Source organism: Electrophorus electricus, chromosome 1, assembly GCF_013358815.1.
Source record: "Electrophorus electricus isolate fEleEle1 chromosome 1, fEleEle1.pri, whole genome shotgun sequence".
Taxonomy (NCBI): Eukaryota; Metazoa; Chordata; class Actinopteri; order Gymnotiformes; family Gymnotidae; genus Electrophorus; species Electrophorus electricus.
Genome location: NC_049535.1, coordinates 25,131,149 through 25,150,397, shown reverse-complemented (window position 1 = coordinate 25,150,397; position 19,249 = coordinate 25,131,149). Strand labels below are relative to the sequence as shown.

At 39.3% G+C, this 19,249-nt stretch overlaps 4 protein-coding genes across 11 annotated transcripts; 2 read left to right on the top strand and 2 right to left on the bottom strand.

The window, feature by feature from the left end:
- Positions 1–461: 461 nt before the first annotated feature.
- On the bottom strand, positions 462–5,641 carry mfsd11 (major facilitator superfamily domain containing 11). 2 transcript variants are annotated; one of them, XM_035525326.1, is made up of 14 exons: positions 5,475–5,641; positions 5,040–5,209; positions 4,871–4,926; positions 4,300–4,407; positions 4,049–4,128; positions 3,855–3,951; positions 3,684–3,742; positions 3,436–3,595; positions 3,302–3,342; positions 3,140–3,205; positions 2,819–2,944; positions 2,545–2,719; positions 2,179–2,314; positions 462–1,959 (listed from the first exon to the last, which is right to left on the bottom strand). In XM_035525326.1, exons 2-14 carry the CDS (start codon positions 5,133–5,135, stop codon positions 1,798–1,800), a joined length of 1,362 nt encoding a protein of 453 aa, XP_035381219.1. In that variant the 5' UTR covers positions 5,136–5,209; positions 5,475–5,641; the 3' UTR covers positions 462–1,797. The 2 variants fall into 2 exon arrangements, with proteins under 2 accessions (XP_035381219.1, XP_035381187.1); XM_035525294.1 differs by having other exon boundaries at positions 5,040–5,162.
- A 276-nt stretch (positions 5,642–5,917) lies between these two features.
- srsf2b (serine and arginine rich splicing factor 2b) lies at positions 5,918–10,126 on the top strand. 7 transcript variants are annotated; one of them, XR_004776620.1, is made up of 5 exons: positions 5,918–6,426; positions 7,931–8,246; positions 8,636–8,762; positions 9,349–9,424; positions 9,837–10,126. XR_004776620.1 is itself a non-coding variant. In XM_035531028.1 (3 exons), the coding sequence occupies exons 1-2, from the start codon at positions 6,077–6,079 to the stop codon at positions 8,235–8,237; spliced, it is 657 nt and encodes a 218-aa protein (XP_035386921.1). In that variant the 5' UTR covers positions 5,918–6,076; the 3' UTR covers positions 8,238–8,246; positions 8,636–10,108. The 7 variants fall into 7 exon arrangements, 3 of the variants coding, with proteins under 3 accessions (XP_035386921.1, XP_035387027.1, XP_035386886.1); XR_004776616.1 differs by having other exon boundaries at positions 9,349–10,126; XR_004776619.1 differs by having other exon boundaries at positions 8,636–9,424; positions 9,837–10,108.
- Positions 10,127–10,188: 62 nt separating this feature from the next.
- mettl23 (methyltransferase like 23) lies at positions 10,189–11,564 on the bottom strand. Its single transcript, XM_027009084.2, has 5 exons — positions 11,355–11,564; positions 11,162–11,266; positions 10,828–11,065; positions 10,646–10,730; positions 10,189–10,469 (listed from the first exon to the last, which is right to left on the bottom strand). The coding sequence occupies exons 1-5, from the start codon at positions 11,445–11,447 to the stop codon at positions 10,316–10,318; spliced, it is 675 nt and encodes a 224-aa protein (XP_026864885.1). The 5' UTR covers positions 11,448–11,564; the 3' UTR covers positions 10,189–10,315.
- A 243-nt stretch (positions 11,565–11,807) lies between these two features.
- Positions 11,808–18,538, top strand: jmjd6 (jumonji domain containing 6, arginine demethylase and lysine hydroxylase). Its single transcript, XM_027009082.2, has 6 exons — positions 11,808–12,246; positions 13,434–13,822; positions 14,184–14,470; positions 14,772–14,907; positions 15,229–15,367; positions 16,145–18,538. Exons 1-6 carry the CDS (start codon positions 12,118–12,120, stop codon positions 16,274–16,276), a joined length of 1,212 nt encoding a protein of 403 aa, XP_026864883.2. The 5' UTR covers positions 11,808–12,117; the 3' UTR covers positions 16,277–18,538.
- The last annotated feature ends 711 nt before the right edge of the window (positions 18,539–19,249 follow it).

The following is a 19,249-nucleotide window of genomic DNA, read 5'->3' as shown; positions in this document are numbered from 1 at the left end:
TCTTAATGGGGTGATATTTGCAAAAATTGAGAGACAGCCTCTGAAATGACAACATCTCTTATGTTAACTAATCTGAATATGAAGAAGACAATTCACATTTCCTTCTGTGATGGCATGTCACACACACAACTTTCTTCTTCGCACTTTTCCTGCTAATCTGCTAAATTTGAAGCTAACAACTGTCTGAACTACTAATTGATAAGATTTAAAAAATAACTGTTTGCCATAACTATAAGGAATGTTTCCTTACAGGCTTCCTCAAGGACACAGTAGATCACCTGGAATTACAGCCATGACGTCCTAAAAAGGCTAATTTATATATTCTTAATAAAATTAGTTTTAGATATGTTGAATTTTAGATATGCCTCAGTTAAGAAAACCATAACTAATAAATAAAAGTCATAAGAACGATAAGTGTTTGCTTTTTAACCCATCATAAAATATCACTACCAAGAAACAGGAAAGGTGCAAAATAAATTTTAATCACATGTATATAAAAACAAGCAGAAAATCCTGATTCAATTAACAGTTTGTTAACAGTATAACAGTATATGACTAAAGTAAACAAATATTCATAAATTAAGTCTACCATTTACATCTACTCAAATGTCCCTCAACATCCTTTAGCTTGGCTTGTATTCAAGCTGAGAAGTCCAAAACACCACATAATCAACAGCACCACCCCAGAGTTAATATGCATCTCCTACCTACTCATAGAAATAAACTCTAAATTAAGATAAGTTACATTCTGTAAAAAATGGGAAAGTAATTCAGAAGATCAATTTTTGTGTCCAATGTAGACATAAAATATTCCATGGGTGCTTAGTGACTGGCAACATCAAAGAAAACTCTCCAAGCATAAAACTCCAGTTGTCAGAAGAGCTGAAATTTGTGGTTTTGCCTCAGTATGTTCCATTACAGCATTATCAAATAAATACTCTAGCTATATGATACATGCACTTCATCATAGTATGTTTTAATTGATGCTGGTATCCACAAGCAGATTCTCATGACATAATGATCTACAGGTTTTAAATCTCTTTTTTTTACCTATATTATTGAACATTTACTTCAGAAATAGGTCAAAGAAAAGGATCCACCTGAACTAAATACAAGCACAGTGCTAAGAAGTAGAGCACAGTTCTTTGGCTTAATGCAGGTATACTTTTGTGTTTTGGTTCAATTTCTTTTTGGAGTTTAGGGTTTCTATACTACTCTAACTGTTCTAAATTTTGAAAATAAATTGTGACCTTAAATGGAAGATATTCATTTTGTGTTAACATTATATAGTTTTGCTGTGTGTATATTAATTAACATTAAATAATCATGCTGTGGCATGGGACTGAAACAGCTAAAGATGTTTGAAATCAAGGGGATCTGAGGCCAAAATCATAATCTGAACCTGGGTGAATTTGAGGAGTAAAATAAAAACAAAATTTCTAATATGAAAACATCAAGATCAAACAGTAATGGCTTAGTATATAAAAAAACAACAAAGATTCTTGTGTGTACCTGATTGGCTCTGATAAAGAAAAAAGGATACAGGGACAAGTTTTCCCCTTGGCTGAAAGGCCAAGTTCAGAATGTTCTCAGGGTTATGATTGGTCATCAAGAACAAATCACCTAAACACATCTCTGCAGGACTGCTTGTTCACTGCTCATTCACTGTCTCTGCCAGCTGAAGTTCCAACACGCAGCTGGAAGAAGGTGAACACTGGAGAGGAAGTTGCACTAACGTAGTCTTCTGCTGCAACATTCCAACCAGCTCCAAACATTATATGCAGTCATAATATGTCATTATATGCTGTCATAATCAGAGTCCCTTCGGTGGCTGACAGCCGTCCACTCAGCCACAAAGAAGGAGAGTGTGCCAATGAAACCTACCACCACCATTATGAGGAGCTGCCACTGCAGTAGGAGATAGTTACTGTAGAAGAATGCCAAAGCTGCAGTAATGGACTGCGTAGACCATGGGGAGAGAAAGCAGTTAGTACTGTGTAAATGTGAAGTGCACAAGAACATTAAAAGTTTCTGTTGTTCCACAAATGACTGTGGAAGTGGTGATTTCTATGCATTAAAACTTTAAACCTCACAGATTTAGATGTTTCTTTACAAACATCTAAATTCTTCCATGACCTAAACTGACTACTAGACAGACAACACCTGTGCAATGTTTACCTGTGCAAACTTGAAAACCGCGAATGCTGGGGCACTGTCATCACGGAATATGAATCCCACAATGCTGAGAAGCTGAGTATTAAAGCAGCTGTCACCCAGTCCCAGCAGGAAACTGCACAGCAATGCCACGCTTACGCTGATCCCATACACCAACAGGAATAACGAGAGAAGAGTCAAGACAAGCCCAATCAGACCATAGATAAATTACTGATAAATAATGCTAAACAATACCACTAGCATTTTTTTTTTACTTAAATTAAGGCCACGCTAGCCAACATAACATTTTTACTGATACCGATACTAGCATTGTTTGGCAGAACTATGCATCTATATTGAGTCCTTTTTTTTTTGCTGTTCTCTACATACTTTGGAGTGATGAATCCCTGCAGATTGGTGCCTTCCTCGGGGGCCAAGGGTGCGTCACTGGCTATGTTGAGGAAGATCAAGAAGAAGGCCAAGAAATGGGTAAACAGTCCCAACAACACCACTGGGTTCCTTCCAAAGCGATTGAACTGGTTCAGCATTCCAAATATGGATCCACCTGAACAAAAAAAAAAAAAACATGTCATTATATGTTTTATTGTTTGAAAGACATTGAGGAAGTCAGGAAACTTGCTGCTGTTGAGTTATACTGCCTTACCAAGTATTTCCCCAATACCAATAAAAATTCCAGAAAGACCAATGAGGCTCTTCGCGTTATCCCCAAAGAGAGTCATAGCTCCAATGCAGGTCCCATACACCCCACTGTAAAATGTCAGTTCCAGGCCTACAGAAAGGAAAGTATCATGGCAAAGCTCACAAAATAAACAAATTACATAAACCTAAGGGTACTATTAGTATTAATAGTACTAAGGGTACTACTACTAGGCCTATTAAAGCTGAACATTTTTAACAAACAAAATGTCATTCTATAGATAAATTAGGTGGCAAAAAAAATCGTCCTTCATAAATTTGTGCCTACCTGTATATGCGATGGATATACTCAAGAGCAGCATTTCTTTGGTCACAGCCAGCTGAACAGCTTTCTCTGTTTATTCAGCAAACATTAGGAGAATTTTGAAAGCTTAAGTGTTTATAGTATGTGTCTATAGTATGTTAGTGTAGTGCATAAGTAAAAACTTACTGAATGCATCCAAAGCCTGAGCTGCTAGACCCTTGGTCTCACTACACAGAACACACACACAGATCTTTTTTTCTCCCTTAGCAAGCACTGAATGTGCACATTTAATATGTACAAATTTGAATTTTCATACTCACACTGCCACTGAGTTACTCTCACAGACTTCCTTCGGCAGCAGTGACTCAGTCACCTCAGAAGATGTAGACTCCGGCTCTGTCCGTTGAATGAGGAAGAAGAGGAAGCTGCCAACTAGACTAATGACGGTGAGCAGGATGAACACTCTCTGACGGTCCTCATCTGACACACAGAGTGTTGACAGAGTTGTCATATTTATATCTGCAACTACTGCACATGCATACTGATGCCAGGGGGAAAACATCCTCACCTGTTATGTGAGCCTTGCCATGCCAAGCAACATATATGTACAGATTCCCAAAGAATAAGCTGCAAAACACACAAAAAACACCAGTAATCTCCCTTGTTGATTAGGATTCATACATCTTAGTGATAACAAAAAACTAAACCAGCCAAAAACAAGTCAGCAAACATACAGCACCTGAATTGTAGCAGGGCCCAGAATATTCCACTGTTTCGTCCAATGGTGGAGTCAGTGGAATTGATGGTGAGGAGGTTCCCCTGAGCTGTCCACAGTACTATGAATACAAAGATTCATCAATTAAGATGCAAAAATAGGAGGTGACAAGAATTTATGGGGAACCCTTGACAAAGGAAAAGATCGTCACACTCCACCTGCTGCTGCAATTCCAACTAAGACAGAAGCGGTGTAGAAACTCCACGTAAAAGGGTGGATGAACATAGCAATGTATCCACTAAAAAAGAGAACAGAAAAAAGTATCCATAAAAATATGTTTTCAGGACAATACATTTTTGCCCTATTACTGAAATGACCAATATATGTACAAAAGGAACAGCACAACATACAATTTAATTTAAGTACAGGAAATGAGAAAAAGCATACATGCACATCCATCTGGCCTTACCTGTAAACTAAACCACTGAAAAACAGTGACAACTGAGGTCCAATGACAGCGACCACTGAGGGAGCAATTAGATTTGATGCTGAGAAGACTCCATAGATAATTGCCATGCTATCAAAAAGAATCAAGTGGCTAAATTAGTTTGGGAACAAATGTGTGTCACTGTCACATTACAAGAGTTGCTAGCAGAGAAGTGTGTTAGCTTGCTTATGTAAATCTAAGAAAGAATGCTAATGGCTGTGCACATTCCACATTTACAATGCAATAAAATTCCAACACAACTATGCATTTAATTACAAGAATGTTTAACTGCCTTGTTGCAAACAATTCATAAATAAGTCAAAAGAACCTAACCAAGAAAAGTAATACAAACATTTATTAGGTTACAACACAAACACATATTATTATGAAGTTCCTGAAAATTCTAGTTAGCCGTCTGATCTCACAAAAGGAATTATCAGCAAGGTCACATGATCACAAATACAAACTACTGTCACGGAAAGACAAGCAAGCTCATATTCACAGCTGTGGCAACAGCCATTATAAACAGCAAATTATGAAAAGTAGCTTATACCTTGTGTAGCCACTACCATGGAATTCTGTGCTGTTGAAACTCTTTATCACAGTTTGCTGTGAAAAGACCAGTCAGAATTAAGCTGTCACTTTTTAGATCTTTTGTAATATCTTACAACTACAACAGTATAAAATGTGCGTACTGGTGTTTAGAAAACATATCATCTTACTTCAATGTTACCACAGGTTTGGAAGGCAGCGAACATGAACATGAAGCCAAAACCCAAAATGAAGATGTTAAGTAGGGTCTTCATTTCTGGACTCATCTTGCCGTATCTTTACTAAGCTACAGTCTGCAAACAGCGAACACAAAGAGATCCCTCAGGATGTCAAGTGACATCTGAGAGACAATCAGATGACTGTTTTAGTCAGGTAACCTGTAATGTTACCTGACGCAACCTAATTACCAATATGTTCTCATTTAGACAAGCCAATAATTGTGTATTGACTGTATTTTGGAACAATGAAATGAAATTGCCATTTCAAGTTCGCATTTAAACTTGCGTTGACAACATGGAAATAATCATATAAGCTCTTTAGGCTATATAATGAAGACTTTCATAGCTATAGCTAGCTAGTGTTGGTTTAACCAGTCGATACCTTACCGGAGATAATGATAATCTGGATCGGTTATTCTTCACAGCTTGAATTACTGCTGGACCACACTGGGCAATTACTTCACGTTTTATCTAATGTGCAACCGAAGACTCAGACCAGACTGTAATATTTCATACTATTTAGCTAGTGGTGCCTGTTCCACCACTGAATCGAAAATATGTATCATGTGAGGAGTCAGCTGGTTACCTGAATCACATTTAAAACTGTTTATGGGTAAGCGAGTTTTTAAAGTAATGACACGTGTCTTCCGGGTGACGGTGGTGTACTATTGTACTATAGTGGTATATGTCATTTCATTGTTGAGTTAACATATTTAATCGTAATGTGTTTATTTATTTATTTGGTAACTACTGAACATATAATTTTGTTAGTGAAGTCAATGTAGTGACTTTCTTTTGTCCTCCAACCATTATCATTAAAAGGAAAAAAAATGTAGGTAGGACGCGCGAGATGAGCGTTGTGCGCATGCGTCCTGTGTGTGTGGGTAATGTCGCTGTGAGAGTTAGCTTAGCTTGCTCGTTAGTTTGAAATAGGCCTGTAAAAGATAGTAACGTCAAATACCAACGTGATTCTCAGCAGCGTTTGGAAAATGAGTTACGGTAGGCCACCGCCCGATATAGAGGGCATGACTTCGTTAAAAGTGGACAACTTGACGTATCGAACATCACCAGAAACTCTGCGCCGAGTGTTTGAGAAGTATGGTAGAGTTGGGGATGTGTATATTCCCCGAGATCGTTACACTAAAGAGAGCAGAGGTTTCGCTTTTGTCCGATTCCATGACAAGCGGGATGCCGAAGATGCGATGGATGCGATGGATGGAGCAATTTTAGACGGACGGGAACTGAGAGTTCAGATGGCCCGTTACGGAAGACCACCAGATTCTTACTACGGCGGGGGCCCGCCAAGAAGGTACGGAGGATATGGTCGTCGCAGCCATAGGTAAGAACAGATTTAGCTCAGGTTGCGGTAACTTACTGTAGAATGTAAGCATATATAACTTACCATAAATGTTTCCTTCGATGAATTGAAACTGGAGGTATTAATTCGAAAAATGATCAAATCTTTAGCTAGAAACAATCGAAACATCGCACCTCAGTGACATCTGGTGATCGGGTAGTGTTCAATAAAACCATTTTTGGCAGGCAAGATAATTATGTAGTTAAACTGATGAAATTATGAGGAATAAGGGTTTCGTTAAGATACCATAGCTGGAGTTTAAACGATCGCATCTGATACTGAAACGTCATTAACTACATTTGATAGTTAAATCACAAGTAATGTATTGTCTTTTTGATTTAGCAATTTCCAACGGAAACGTTGTAGCTATAAGTTAGTTAACCTATAAGCAATTGGTTTCCTATTTAACCAAATACTGGATAGCGAGGTCAAGTAACCTATCTTGGGTATGCAGCAACTCGGTGGCATATAGCCAACGCCACTGTTATCTTACTACGGTTGTCCGGAGAGCCAGATAACAGTATTTACGAAACAAACAAAAGTAGAGAACATAACATTTACGGCATTTGGTAGACACTCTTATTCAGAGCTACTTACAAGTGTGCTTTGTCTTTCACTCATAGAATATCTCCTAGCCAGTACAGTAGGTTGGAGTCCAAGATACCTGTATCTCAACAAAATTCTAGTTCAATGGGTATCAATGCTGATGCCTAAGTGCAAAACACACAAGCTCTATAACGGACAACAAGAAGTACAATAAACAATACTGTACAATAAGTACTAGAGTTTGCTAGTCAACATAAGAGCAGGATCAGTGGTCATTTAAATATTCCACAGATAGATGGGTCTTCAGTCTGCGTTTGACTGCATTAAGTGAGAACACAAATATATTGAATGAAAATGCATTACAAAAACGAAGCATTTTAAAAACAATCTATTTGTGGGAACAATCCAAAGCCCGCAGCACTAACAAGTATTTAGTTTCATACTAACATTCAGCCATAACAACCGCATTAACCAAATTTTAAAAAATTTGGAAGTTCCTTAGTTACAACTGAAGCGCTCCTAGCCAGTAGAGGTCGACGTTGTATGCAATAATATGTGACCATTGAATCGTGGAATCGTCATCGAAGCACGTGGAATCATCTAGCTACAAGTTACTTAAAATGAAGTCGATAATATAAAGCTTTTACACATGAAGTACCTGCATTTTTTAAAATTAAGAAATATGGCTTCGCTTTTGTTATAGAAATACAAATGTGCATGTCTGATGTTTACTGAATTTTATATTGCTACAAATAAAGGAATAATCTTACAATGTGTTCCTGTATAAAATATAATCACTTCAGCACCATTATGTTGGACTGTACTGTAACTGATGTTAGGCACTTTGATATATTCATAAATATGAAATGAGTACAAATTTTTGTCCATTCTGGTGCCAGTAGTCTTGTTTGTTCAGATAATTCACTTTTTTCCCTTCCAGTCCAAGGCAACGAAGACGCAAACGATCAAGAAGCAGAAGCCGCTCACAATCTCGGAGCCGCTCTCGCAACAGCAGGTCGAGGTCCCGTTCCTATTCTCGTTCCCGATCCCATTCAAAGTCACGTACACCTCGCAGGAGCAAATCTAAGTCACCATCCAGATCTAGGTCTCGATCAAGGTCCAGATCCCAATCCAAATCAAAGTCACACTCCAGAAGCCATACACCTGCATCCAACAAAGACTCCAAGTCAAGGTCGCGATCCAAAAGTCAACCTAAGTCCACTGGAGAGGACGGAACCGGGTCCTAAGGAATTATGGTAAGAAAACACAAAACTATTTAAAGTACTGTTCCGGTAGACTAACAATGATGCATGCTTATTTGTTTGCTGAATCCATTTTTTAGATTCTGCTACCCATCAGTGTGTATTCATAGGGCAGAAGGCAGGCCTAATGGCACCACCGTTAAAAGTACATCAATGGTATATTAACGTTCGAGAACAATGAATCTATTTTACTAGGCTTATTAGATCTGAATTGTGTACAAGCCTTTTTATTTTATGACTGTTAGGGTTGCAGAACAGGGTTTTCAACAGGCATGTTTTATAAATGTTTGACATGTTGAGGAGCTCATATATGTATGTATGTATGACACTGCTGTGTAATGGTACTGAACTCACTGTTCATCAAAACTGTGGAATTCTCCAAGCTGCTGAGTGCTGTCTGCTGTAAAAGACGAGTGTGAGGGGAAGTTTGAGCAGTTAGGTCTGTGTGATCCCGCTGCCTGCCGCTGTTGGGGTTGCTATGGAGCAGATTGGTGTTGGGGTGGTTTAAAGGTATGTCTGTGAGACGCTGGACTGCCAAAATGTCATTATGTACAGCTCTCCTTTTGAGCATCAGTGGGTAACTACAGGTTGTCTCCTTTGTTTGTTTTGGCCCCATCAAGTTCCTTTGAGACACATAACCGCGCATAGTGTCTAAAAACATTCCTATTTTCAGCAGGTATGGCTAGTAACTAAGACAATAGTTAACAATGAATAGAGTGCATTTCAAAAATTCTGCATTTTTATTGTAGGTATGTCATATTGAGTTTATTAGTTTAGCTGTAATACAAGTTATCTGCCCTGTATTGGGTTGATCTGTATATGAATACTTTATTGGACAACACACATTTTGTATGCTTTGGTAGATTTTTAAGTCAAACCAGAAAATGTAAACCTTTTTATGAAATGTTGAAAGCAATCTTGTTCTGTGTTATTGGAATTACTTTTATGAACTGGGCTACTTTTTTATGCGCACTATGTGATCTAATCACATTTTCTTTCAAGACCCCCAGAATACTACTGAGTCACTTAACCTCCCTATTTTACATTTTACATTCATCTTTGACACTCCTATGACCACTTTCTTGCTTTCCTCCAGATATATGCATCTGTGAGACACCTCTGAAGATCTTGCCTGGAAGCCTGAAATACTCCTTGCGCACTACGGATGAAAGGTGTTTTCATTGTTCAACCATTTAGCCATTTCACAAATTTCTTAGTAGCTTGAATAAGGTGGTTAATTTTTCATGTCCTGATGTCTTTTGGTTTATTGACTAGGATGAGCACCACTTTTGTATTGATTTCTAAGGTAAACCCTTTTAAGGTAGTGCTGAGGTCTCATTTGTACCTCATTTGTGATTTTTGGGGTTTTTTTTCCGGTAAAGAATCCCTTTGATTTTTCTTGTTTTAATTTATTTCTGAAGTAAACTGTTTAATCTACACCAATTCTGAAAAATATTTGGGAAGAATTTTCACTTTTTGATGAGAATAAATTGCAGGTCTGATGTTACATCTTTGTATTATTGGTTTTCATTCAGTTTACAACTTGGTTCTAACCTTCTGTCTTGTGTATTTTTTGTGCACTAGGCGCAGTTGTAAAGCAGTTGAGTATTGCTGGTTAGCTGTTAAGATCCAGTGTTGCAGTGCTGAGTGCTTGGCTGTTTCCAGTTGGCTGTTTCCAGATTGCTTTGGTGTGGCTGATAAAACAGCACCTGCAAATAACTGCTTGGTGGTTTATGATTGTCTGCAAATCTACTTTCTTTTGCTGTTCTATGAATTATATAATGCTATTGGATATAACAAAAGTTTTGGTTTTTTTTTAATTTCTGAATCATCAATAAACTTGTTGGTGCATTTTCTATTTCTGTATCAAACAATCCTTGTCTGAACTTTTATTTTAATAAATATTTTAATACAGCCTTGCTCTTTAGTGGTAATATGCAGATGACAAAATACGTAAATACTTTAACAATTTCCAGAGTATGAAATACTTTAATAAATATACTTTACAAGTGCCTGCTATTTCAACCAAGGCTTGTAGTCACATACATCAACAGCATCAAGCCTTACCCCCTGGTTACAATCATCATTTGTATAGTGTGATTCCCAGGTAGAGTTGATCCTGCTAAGTGGCTTTTGTTTGCATGAAATGTGTCCAGTGGAATATTGGTACACTGCAGGTCCCACTTGTGCAGCAAAGCCTCTATAGACCAGTCAGTGCTGAAATGGTATGAAACGTCAATGGATGTGTTAACAAGACCATTAATTTCTTGATTAGGTGGTTGCACATTGCTGAGAGTAATAGATTTTCAGGATGAGGTAGCTGGTACTCAGACATTCATCTGTATGTTTCTTCATTATCTCTCCATACACCTAAGAAATGAGGGGACTGTTACCTCCGCTCCTGATAAGTGGTCCAGAACTGACCATTAGGGTTTCGTTTTAATAGAAAGGACACCGTCACAAGGACATCTTCAAAATCTGTAAAAAGCAGAATAAATGCTCATATTTTTGACCGTTCCGAGTAGTTCGTGAAGGTAGACTATGCAGGAAGCAACTAAATGATGAAAAAAATCACCTTGAGGCTCGTAGAAAACATCTGATCCCAGGATAACATCTAGAGCTGGCAGAGAAATTAACTCGGGTGATACTTCACCCCAGGTAAGGCCTACCACAGGTACACTCGGTAGATTATTAACTTCGCAGGAGCGCTTGCAGTTTCTTAGGCAGAGAGGAAGTTCAGCACTGTCTGACAGAATCACTTGAGATCCACACTTTGCTGCCACTATGCCTGGTAAACTCACCCCAGCACCTAGCTGTTATAGTGGTTAAAATATGTATTTTTAGATATGATTCATTGCGAATGCATGAGTCACAACGAATTTAGTCAAACTGTAATCAAAACGCTTCACCTCCAGTACAGTCTTCTTCTGTAGGTTCTCTCTTGTAGTCCATACGTATTGTGCCAAAACCACCGCACAAGGCCACACGTACATTCCATATTGCGGATCAAGAACCTGGATTACACACGCAAAATACATTACTGGTAACAAAATATATCTTTGTCAACTAAAGTAGTTTCATGTAATGCGTGCCTTTCAATACCTCTGGTATGGACACTATCAGTGTTTGCGTGCCATCGTGGTTCTTAAATGTGAACGGTTTCCGTACAAAACATGGATTGACGGATTTGCTCATGTTTATGATGTTGCAATATGTGTTTCTGTTTCACTATGTAGCATAACCTAAAAATAAATTAGTACAAATGCATAATTTTAAAAAAAAACCCAACGTCCTGACTGCAAACAGTGGGAAGGAAAGAAATACGTGTTGATAGTGCGTTAAAACCATGCAGCCAATCAGATATGGGTTTTTAGGCGGTCTGCTTCTTTGTTGCTTTTCTATTGGATGACAATTTGACTGGCGGCAAAAAGTATTTATCGCAGCCAATTAAAATTTGCGGTTGGAAAGACTCTGAAATGATAGCAAATAGCTGTCCTTATATTGCGCGTAAGGCGGGACCTAAAATAATTAATATTAGGTTGTACACATGTTGGAGTTGGTGAGCTTGTCGCCTGGTTGTCTTAAGTTCATTTTGAGTAGTTTCCATTCTATACTGTTACTGAAATAAACACATTTTGGGGGTTTTGTCTTTATTAATCCGAATTAATAAAGACTTAATAAAGAACTACACAGAAACCTGAATAGCTATTGCCTTGCTAGCTAACAAATTACTGATGCTTTGTACCGTGCTTGATGGCTAGCTAAATTTAGAGCTACTAGTAGCGCCACTTTCACGAAGCTAGCCTACTCGGCTAACCACTTTTACTGCAGACTCAACTTGAAACAGCGTAAACACCGTGAGGGAATGAACCACAAAAGTAAGAAACGAATCAAAGAAGCGAAACGGAGTGCCAGACCTGAATTAAAGGATTCAGTTGACTGGACAAAACATAACTACAGCGAGACGTTCGATCTTTCGCTCCGGACAGTGAAGGTAATGAATGTTGGGTAGCTACTTGGCTATCTGCTAACTCACAGCACTGACAGCTAGCTAGGTTAGCTGGTTGGCTAGCTCATGTTAGGGAGATGGAAGAGGAGCTTCAAGCTAGCGTCTTCTCCCATAGTGTTTTTAATAATGTCAAAACCTCTTGACAGTTTTCCACGTCTTGTGTAATGGTACTGACAAGATGCCAGCACAGAATTACCCATACAAGACATTATCGGTCGGAGCATGTTCCAGTTGCCAGTAACGATAGCTGTATTGTAGCTAGGATACGTTGGTTACTGCACGTACACCATGACGAGGTAGCTGGTGTCTCGTGTCTTTGGTTGCGCCAGATTCTCATCAGTTCTGCACTCTCGATTTAGCTGACTTAACCTAGTTATCTAGGTACAACATGTAGTAATTGGTTGTCTAAATATAATGATAATTCAAATTATTTACAGTTTTTTCGGCCTGATTTGTCTGTATTGGTGGTGTCTGGATTACCTGTACAACTGACAAAACTAATTGTCAAGATTGATAATAATGATGATAATAATAACAGCAGCAATGTTATTGTGATGTTTTCTTAGTGCTCTTTATGTATGTCACACATTCTTTTGCTTCGTGATTAGTGGGAGATTTGTTCATTAGAGAAGGCCTGTTGGGCTCTGCTTTGGTCAGCTGCTAAAAGTACTCTGAGCATTCCAAACTGAAGCAGTCTAGACAGGGCCTGGGGTAACCAAATCATCACTGCTTCCAGTTCCACCTTTGTGCTTGTGACTCTCAAATAAGTCAAAAGAATAACATTTACTGAATTAATATGTAAATTTACATACATTGTACTACATTCAAAGGAAAACTTGTAGTGCATGCAAAGAATGTGATTGGATCACATGGCAGTCACATGGATCAAACTTCAGTAAGGCAATTTGAATGTATAGTATAACTCTCTCAGTCTATAATTAGCTGTCAAGTCAAGGAAATAGTCAAATAAGCTTATATATAATAAAAGAAGACCTTGAAACACCTTCATGGCAGATAGATGAATATGTAAAGTAAGTATTTATTAAAAAAAAAAAAAAAAAAAAAAAACCTAAACTGGGGCATCAGGACTGGTCCAGGTTTCAGTCCTCTATACATTCACACCCTCCCAGTTGTCACTCTCCCACAACAGGAATTTTCTCCTTTTGCCTCAGGACAATGTAGAGAGAGTAGACACCCTGCATCTGAGCCCCGAAGACTTTGTCCAACGCTTTGAGAAGCCCTATAAACCTGTCGTCCTGCTCAACTGCCAGGAGTCATGGCCGGCACGGGAGAAATGGACCCTAGAGCGCCTAAAGCGCAAGTACCGCAACCAGAAGTTCAAGTGCGGTGAGGACAATGATGGCTATTCAGTGAAGATGAAGATGAAGTATTACGTTGAGTACATGGAGGCCACTCAGGACGACAGCCCACTCTATATCTTTGACAGCAGCTACGGCGAGCATGCCAAACGCCGCAAACTCCTCGAGGACTATCAGGTGCCCATCTTCTTCAGGGACGATCTCTTTCAGTTTGCCGGGGAGAAGCGCCGGCCGCCATACAGGTAATACATGGGCCAGTGTGCTTAGTCAGCTGTTCAGGAGTGTTTAATATACAGGATGGTAACCAAATGTGCGTGTTCTGTCATACACTCAGTAAGAAAGTAGGTGGTATTACCCGGTACACAGAGTCTGAAGTTCTTGCACCCTGGGCACCAATTTAGCTGACTTTGCACAAAATTGTTTTAATGTTGCTTAGACCTCTCCTGTAGCATTTGTATTGTACCACACTGTATACAAATAGTTTGGCCTGTGCCACGAATAGCTATACACTGACCAGTGGGAGAGTTGAAGTGTCATTGTTGACTTCCCTTGTACTGCTGAAAGAGTATTTTAGTTATGAAGTACCCATGCCTCCTTCATCAGGTGGTTTGTGATGGGGCCTGCTCGCTCTGGCACAGGAATTCACATCGACCCACTGGGCACGAGTGCGTGGAATGCCCTGGTTCAGGGGTACAAGCGCTGGTGCCTCTTCCCCACCCACACGCCACGTGAGCTCATCAAGGTGACCCGAGAGGAGGGTGGCAACCAGCAGGACGAGGCCATCACCTGGTTCAGCGTGATCTACCCGCGCACACAGCAAACCACCTGGCCAGCTGAGTTCAGGCCTCTGGAGATCCTGCAGCGCCCCGGCGAGACAGTCTTTGTTCCTGGTGTGTTACTGAAATTTTTTGTCCATATTTTATCATGTTGCAACTCTGTTCTGCTACTCTGGCACGATTAAGTATATAGTGTCTTTATTAGATTTACAGTTGTTGGAGGCAGCTATACTCAGAATGCATTGCTTAAAGGGGTAGCCCAGTAGATGTACAGGGAACATGGCAAAGTAATGCCAGAAAGTGTGGTGGGCAACACTCAGGATATGTCTGTACTAGAACCCTGACATTGTGTAAACTTCATGGATGGAGCTTGTGGGATTTCATGTCATGGCAACATGTGTCTCCTGTCCCTCAGGTGGCTGGTGGCATGTCGTCCTCAACTTGGACACCACCATTGCAGTCACTCAGAACTTCGCCAGTAGCACCAACTTCCCCATCGTTTGGCACAAGACGGTCCGTGGCCGACCAAAGCTTTCCCGAAAGTGGTACAGGTGAAAAGGGTTCTCAGGGGTAGGGGTAGCTGAGTGGTTAAGGTTCTTGACTAGTAATCAGAAGATTACCCATTCAAGCCACACCACCACCACTGTTTGGCCCCTGAGCAAGGCCTTTAGCCCTTAATTGCTCAAAGTGTATTCAGTCATAATTGTAAGTCGTTTTGGATAAAAAATGTCAGCTAAATGCCATGAATGAATGATTGAATGAATGAATGAAGGGTTCTGCAAGTATGTTCCTAAAACATTGTTGCAAAGCTTTGTGGCCTCAATATATTGATGTTTAATTTGCTTCTTGCATTCATTGCTTATTGCCTCTAGAATTCTCAAGCAGGAGAGGCCTGATTTAGCTGCTCTGGCAGATAAAGTAGACCTACAGGAGTCCACGGGCATTGCTTCGGACAGCTCCAGCGACTCTTCCTCCTCCTCTTCCTCTAGTTCCTCTGAATCGGACTCAGAGGTACATCCTGCCCCTCCTGGCCACACAAATACATGCACACACTGTCGTTCACTTGAATCTGTTCAATTGTTCACAGACACATACATCACCCATACAGTTCACACACATTAAAAGTATAGTAGTCTTTCCACACTCCATGTAAAGTTTAATTATGAAAAGTGTCTTCCATACCTTTTGTTTCATTTGCATTTTATACTCTATGTACATGCAATCTTAGAAATTCTGGATGTTTTCATAGTCGAAATGAAGAGTATTGTGTATTGAGTGAGGAACAAAATAATGTTTCTCTGTGACACAGCGATGCATTTCGCAGCAGCAGATGGTGAAACCAGACAGTACTGTACAATAATTTTAGACATCAAGCAGAGGGGTAATCAGCAGTGTGGATTACTATTTTGCATGTTTTACTATTTTCTGCCTTACATTCAAGTTTCTGTATAAATCATTCTCTTATACTTAATGTGCTGTTTGTGACCTCTGGCAATAAATTAGACAAGGGTGTTCCATATTGTGCTGTACAGAGTTGATTTGTACTTGGCCACTGAACCTTTATAATGTAAGTTTATAGTGGGTTATTCTAATGAGTTAGAATGTAATTTATGGCATAAACTTTGTGTTTCAAATGTTTTTTTTTTAATGTGAACTTAGACAATGAGGGCCTATGCTCAGAAGATCACACACCATACTCACAACATTGATTGTATACGTAATGTGTGCACACGTGCGTGTCTGTGTGTGTGAGTTGTGAAATACTGACTGTGTTTATCTTCTTTGTAGGCAGGAACAGGCTCTGAGGGCGATGCCATGGCCCACCGCAGGAAGAAGCGGAGAACCTGTGGGATGATGGGAAATGGTGACATCACCAGCCAAGATGACTGTGTGAGCAAAGAGCGTAGCTCCTCACGGTGACATCCTGCTCCTTGGAGTGCTACCGGAGGGGCTGCAGGTGGCGGAGTCTCCCAAGACATCTCTCTCTGTGTTTCTCTCTCTCTCTCTCTCTCTCTCTCTCTCTCTCTCTCTCTCTCTCTCTCTCTCTCTCTCTGTCTTTTGCCTCCTCTCTTCTCCTGGTGTCCCTCTGGCTAGTAGAAGTCTGCTGTTGAAGCCTGGCCACTTAGCAATGTCAACTCTGGTGCGATGTCTGAATTTCTGTCACTAATGTGCTTTTTAGTCATACATGAGACAAAAGAAGGATGGAATATCCAAGTTAGTCTTTGCTGGGGCAGGGTTGGCTGTAGTGTGAATGAGTTGAAGGGAAGAAGAATGTGTGTGTGTGTGTGTGTGTGTGTGTGTGTGTGTGTGTGTGTGTGTGTGTGTTTGTGTGTGTGTCTTTGTGTGTGTGTTGGCATCCACTGACAGACTCTTGACTTATTGTGTGGCATTGACCTGAACAGACTGTAGTGATTATGGACTAGCTGCCAGTGATTACGTGTTCATCCTCCACACTCCGCTTTGTCCACTTAATAAATGGTGGGGGCTTTTTGATGTGTGATGCTGCTGCCTTTATCTCTGCACAAGAAAGCTTCTACCCCCCCCCACCCCCCAGCTGATTGTTTTTGTTGTTCTATCCACATCAGATCTTTGTTTCTGCTGTATGAATCATTTCATATGAAAGTAGTTTTTTACTGCTAATCAATATTCTAGGGGTGCGTCATACACATGGACCCTAACTAGCTTTTTATACAGGCAGATCTTTGATGATTAATATAATATAAGACATGAATAGTGTTTTGCCTATATAAAACAGTCCACATAAATGTGAGTGTAAATGAATAAGGAATTCTAAATCCATGTGGGAATTAATTTCAACATTAGACTGAAGTTCTAGAAATCACTTTTAGCTTGCAAAATAATTTGTCCATGCCAAATGCATTCCTGAGTTAAATCTACTAATCCACTGGTTGGATATAATTCACATGTGATGGTTTCATTTATGCGAGTACTTAATCCATTCTCTTGAAGTCTTGGAAAAGTAATACCTTTTGGCAAAATAGTGGTTCTTTATAGGGACAGTGCCAATTAATTTATGCAGTATTAAATATGGCCTCAAGAATACTATTAATATTTAGATCACAACCTTGAATTAACCCTCCCACTTATTCAACATCAAGAAGTGGATAGGCTAGGGTAGGCTAGACTTGCAAACTAGGCTATATTTGGACAGCAGTGTTTAAATAAGCATGCAGACCAAATCTGGTCTTTCTGTTTGTTTTGGTAAAGAAGACATTTAACACTAGGTGGCAGCAGTGCATATTGTTTGGGTTCTAGGAGCTAGGAGTCCAAAATTCTCCCATTATAATTGAAATATTAAGTACATGAAAAAGGGGAAAAAAGGCAAACACGATTCTTTGAACATCTGTAATAGAACAATATGGGTAGTCTTCTAATTCCTTGTCAGTGATTACAGGTTGGTCAAATTTGTTTCATGTTAGAATTGGATCAATTTTGTCTATTGTTTAATATAATTAAATCATAGAAATTAAATTCTAAAAGGGCAAACACACAACAAAGTAACCATAAAGGAAAAGTATTTTCACAGTTTCCTTACTATTGTTTTCAGACTCAAGAGCAGTCATCAGCTGGTTCATCAGATGTGTTGTATTGCACATTGGGGGTGTTACAGAATTGGAAGCAATTGGTTCTTGTGCTTTGAAGACTAGTTACATTTGTTCTGAGTGAGACATGATATCCAGCTGTAAATGTTTGTAACTTTATGTGGATTAGTGTCTCTCCTAAAAAAGTGCCTATTTGTCCCTAATGGTTCTGTTGTTGCTCTAACAGTAAGGCTGCTTACCGGCAAAACTGCCCCGGTTTCTAATGTTGCAATTTGTGACTGTTAATTAAGGAGTCATTGTAATATGTTCATGGTTATGTTTTCAAATGCATTTGGAGTACAGATTTCAGATATATTTTGAGTACAGATTTCAGTGTATTTCAGTTCAGTCTTATGGGCAAGTACATCATCTCATACGTGCTGCTGTTTTTACAGTGAGGTGTGATAATTGGGGCTCTCACCATTTTTTCTCGGCACGTTTGTTTCAGTCCCTGGGCTCTCACATTCATTGCTTTTGCTCCACTGGGCTTTAGGTGTGGAAAAAAGAAACAAAAGACACCTTGTTGTTGCTTGGATCAAAGCAAACAATCTGATATTGATTTAATAAAGCTTTCTATGTATTGGTGTGGTCCTCTTTTGGCTAAAGTTTACATTACAGTGCAACATATATCTGTATGCTTTGTTTTGCTAATTTTTTGCACTGAATCTGACTGGTTTTGTTGTTTGTGGTGGTAAGCATAAGATGTTTGGGAGAGGGGTGATAAATACATTTGTGATGCTAGGCAGTTACAGTGATGTGTGAGCAAGTAATTGCTCTGTAGAATTCCAAGTTAGATGTTTAAACATTTTTGATCTGTTCTGGTTTAAATACATTTGATTTGTTCCAGGCTTTGTATCGTATAAAACAAACGAACAAAACTAACCCGTACCCTTATAACTACCAGAACAACAGCAGCAAAGTGTTAAAGCCTCTTAGAGGCACAGTTCCCTGCAAATAATAAACGCTATCATGGCACAATTCACATTATCTAAACTGGGAATCTTCCAAGAACAAAGCACAAAATCAGCCAGGACGTGTAAGCTTTGGCTTCCACTTTGGACCTCCTTAGTCAAACCTCAGTCTTCATGTCATCAGATTAGATTAGAAAAATCATTGTGGCACTCATGAAATGGGTAGAAACAAAAAAGCAAATGTGATCAGTGTGTACTGATTAATTCAAGTGACACGTGATTATGTGATTTGATAGGGTCAGCAACTTGAAAACTACATAAATATGGTTTGGCTATAGGCCTATTTGCAACCTATGCAATCGAACACAAAATAACCGAAT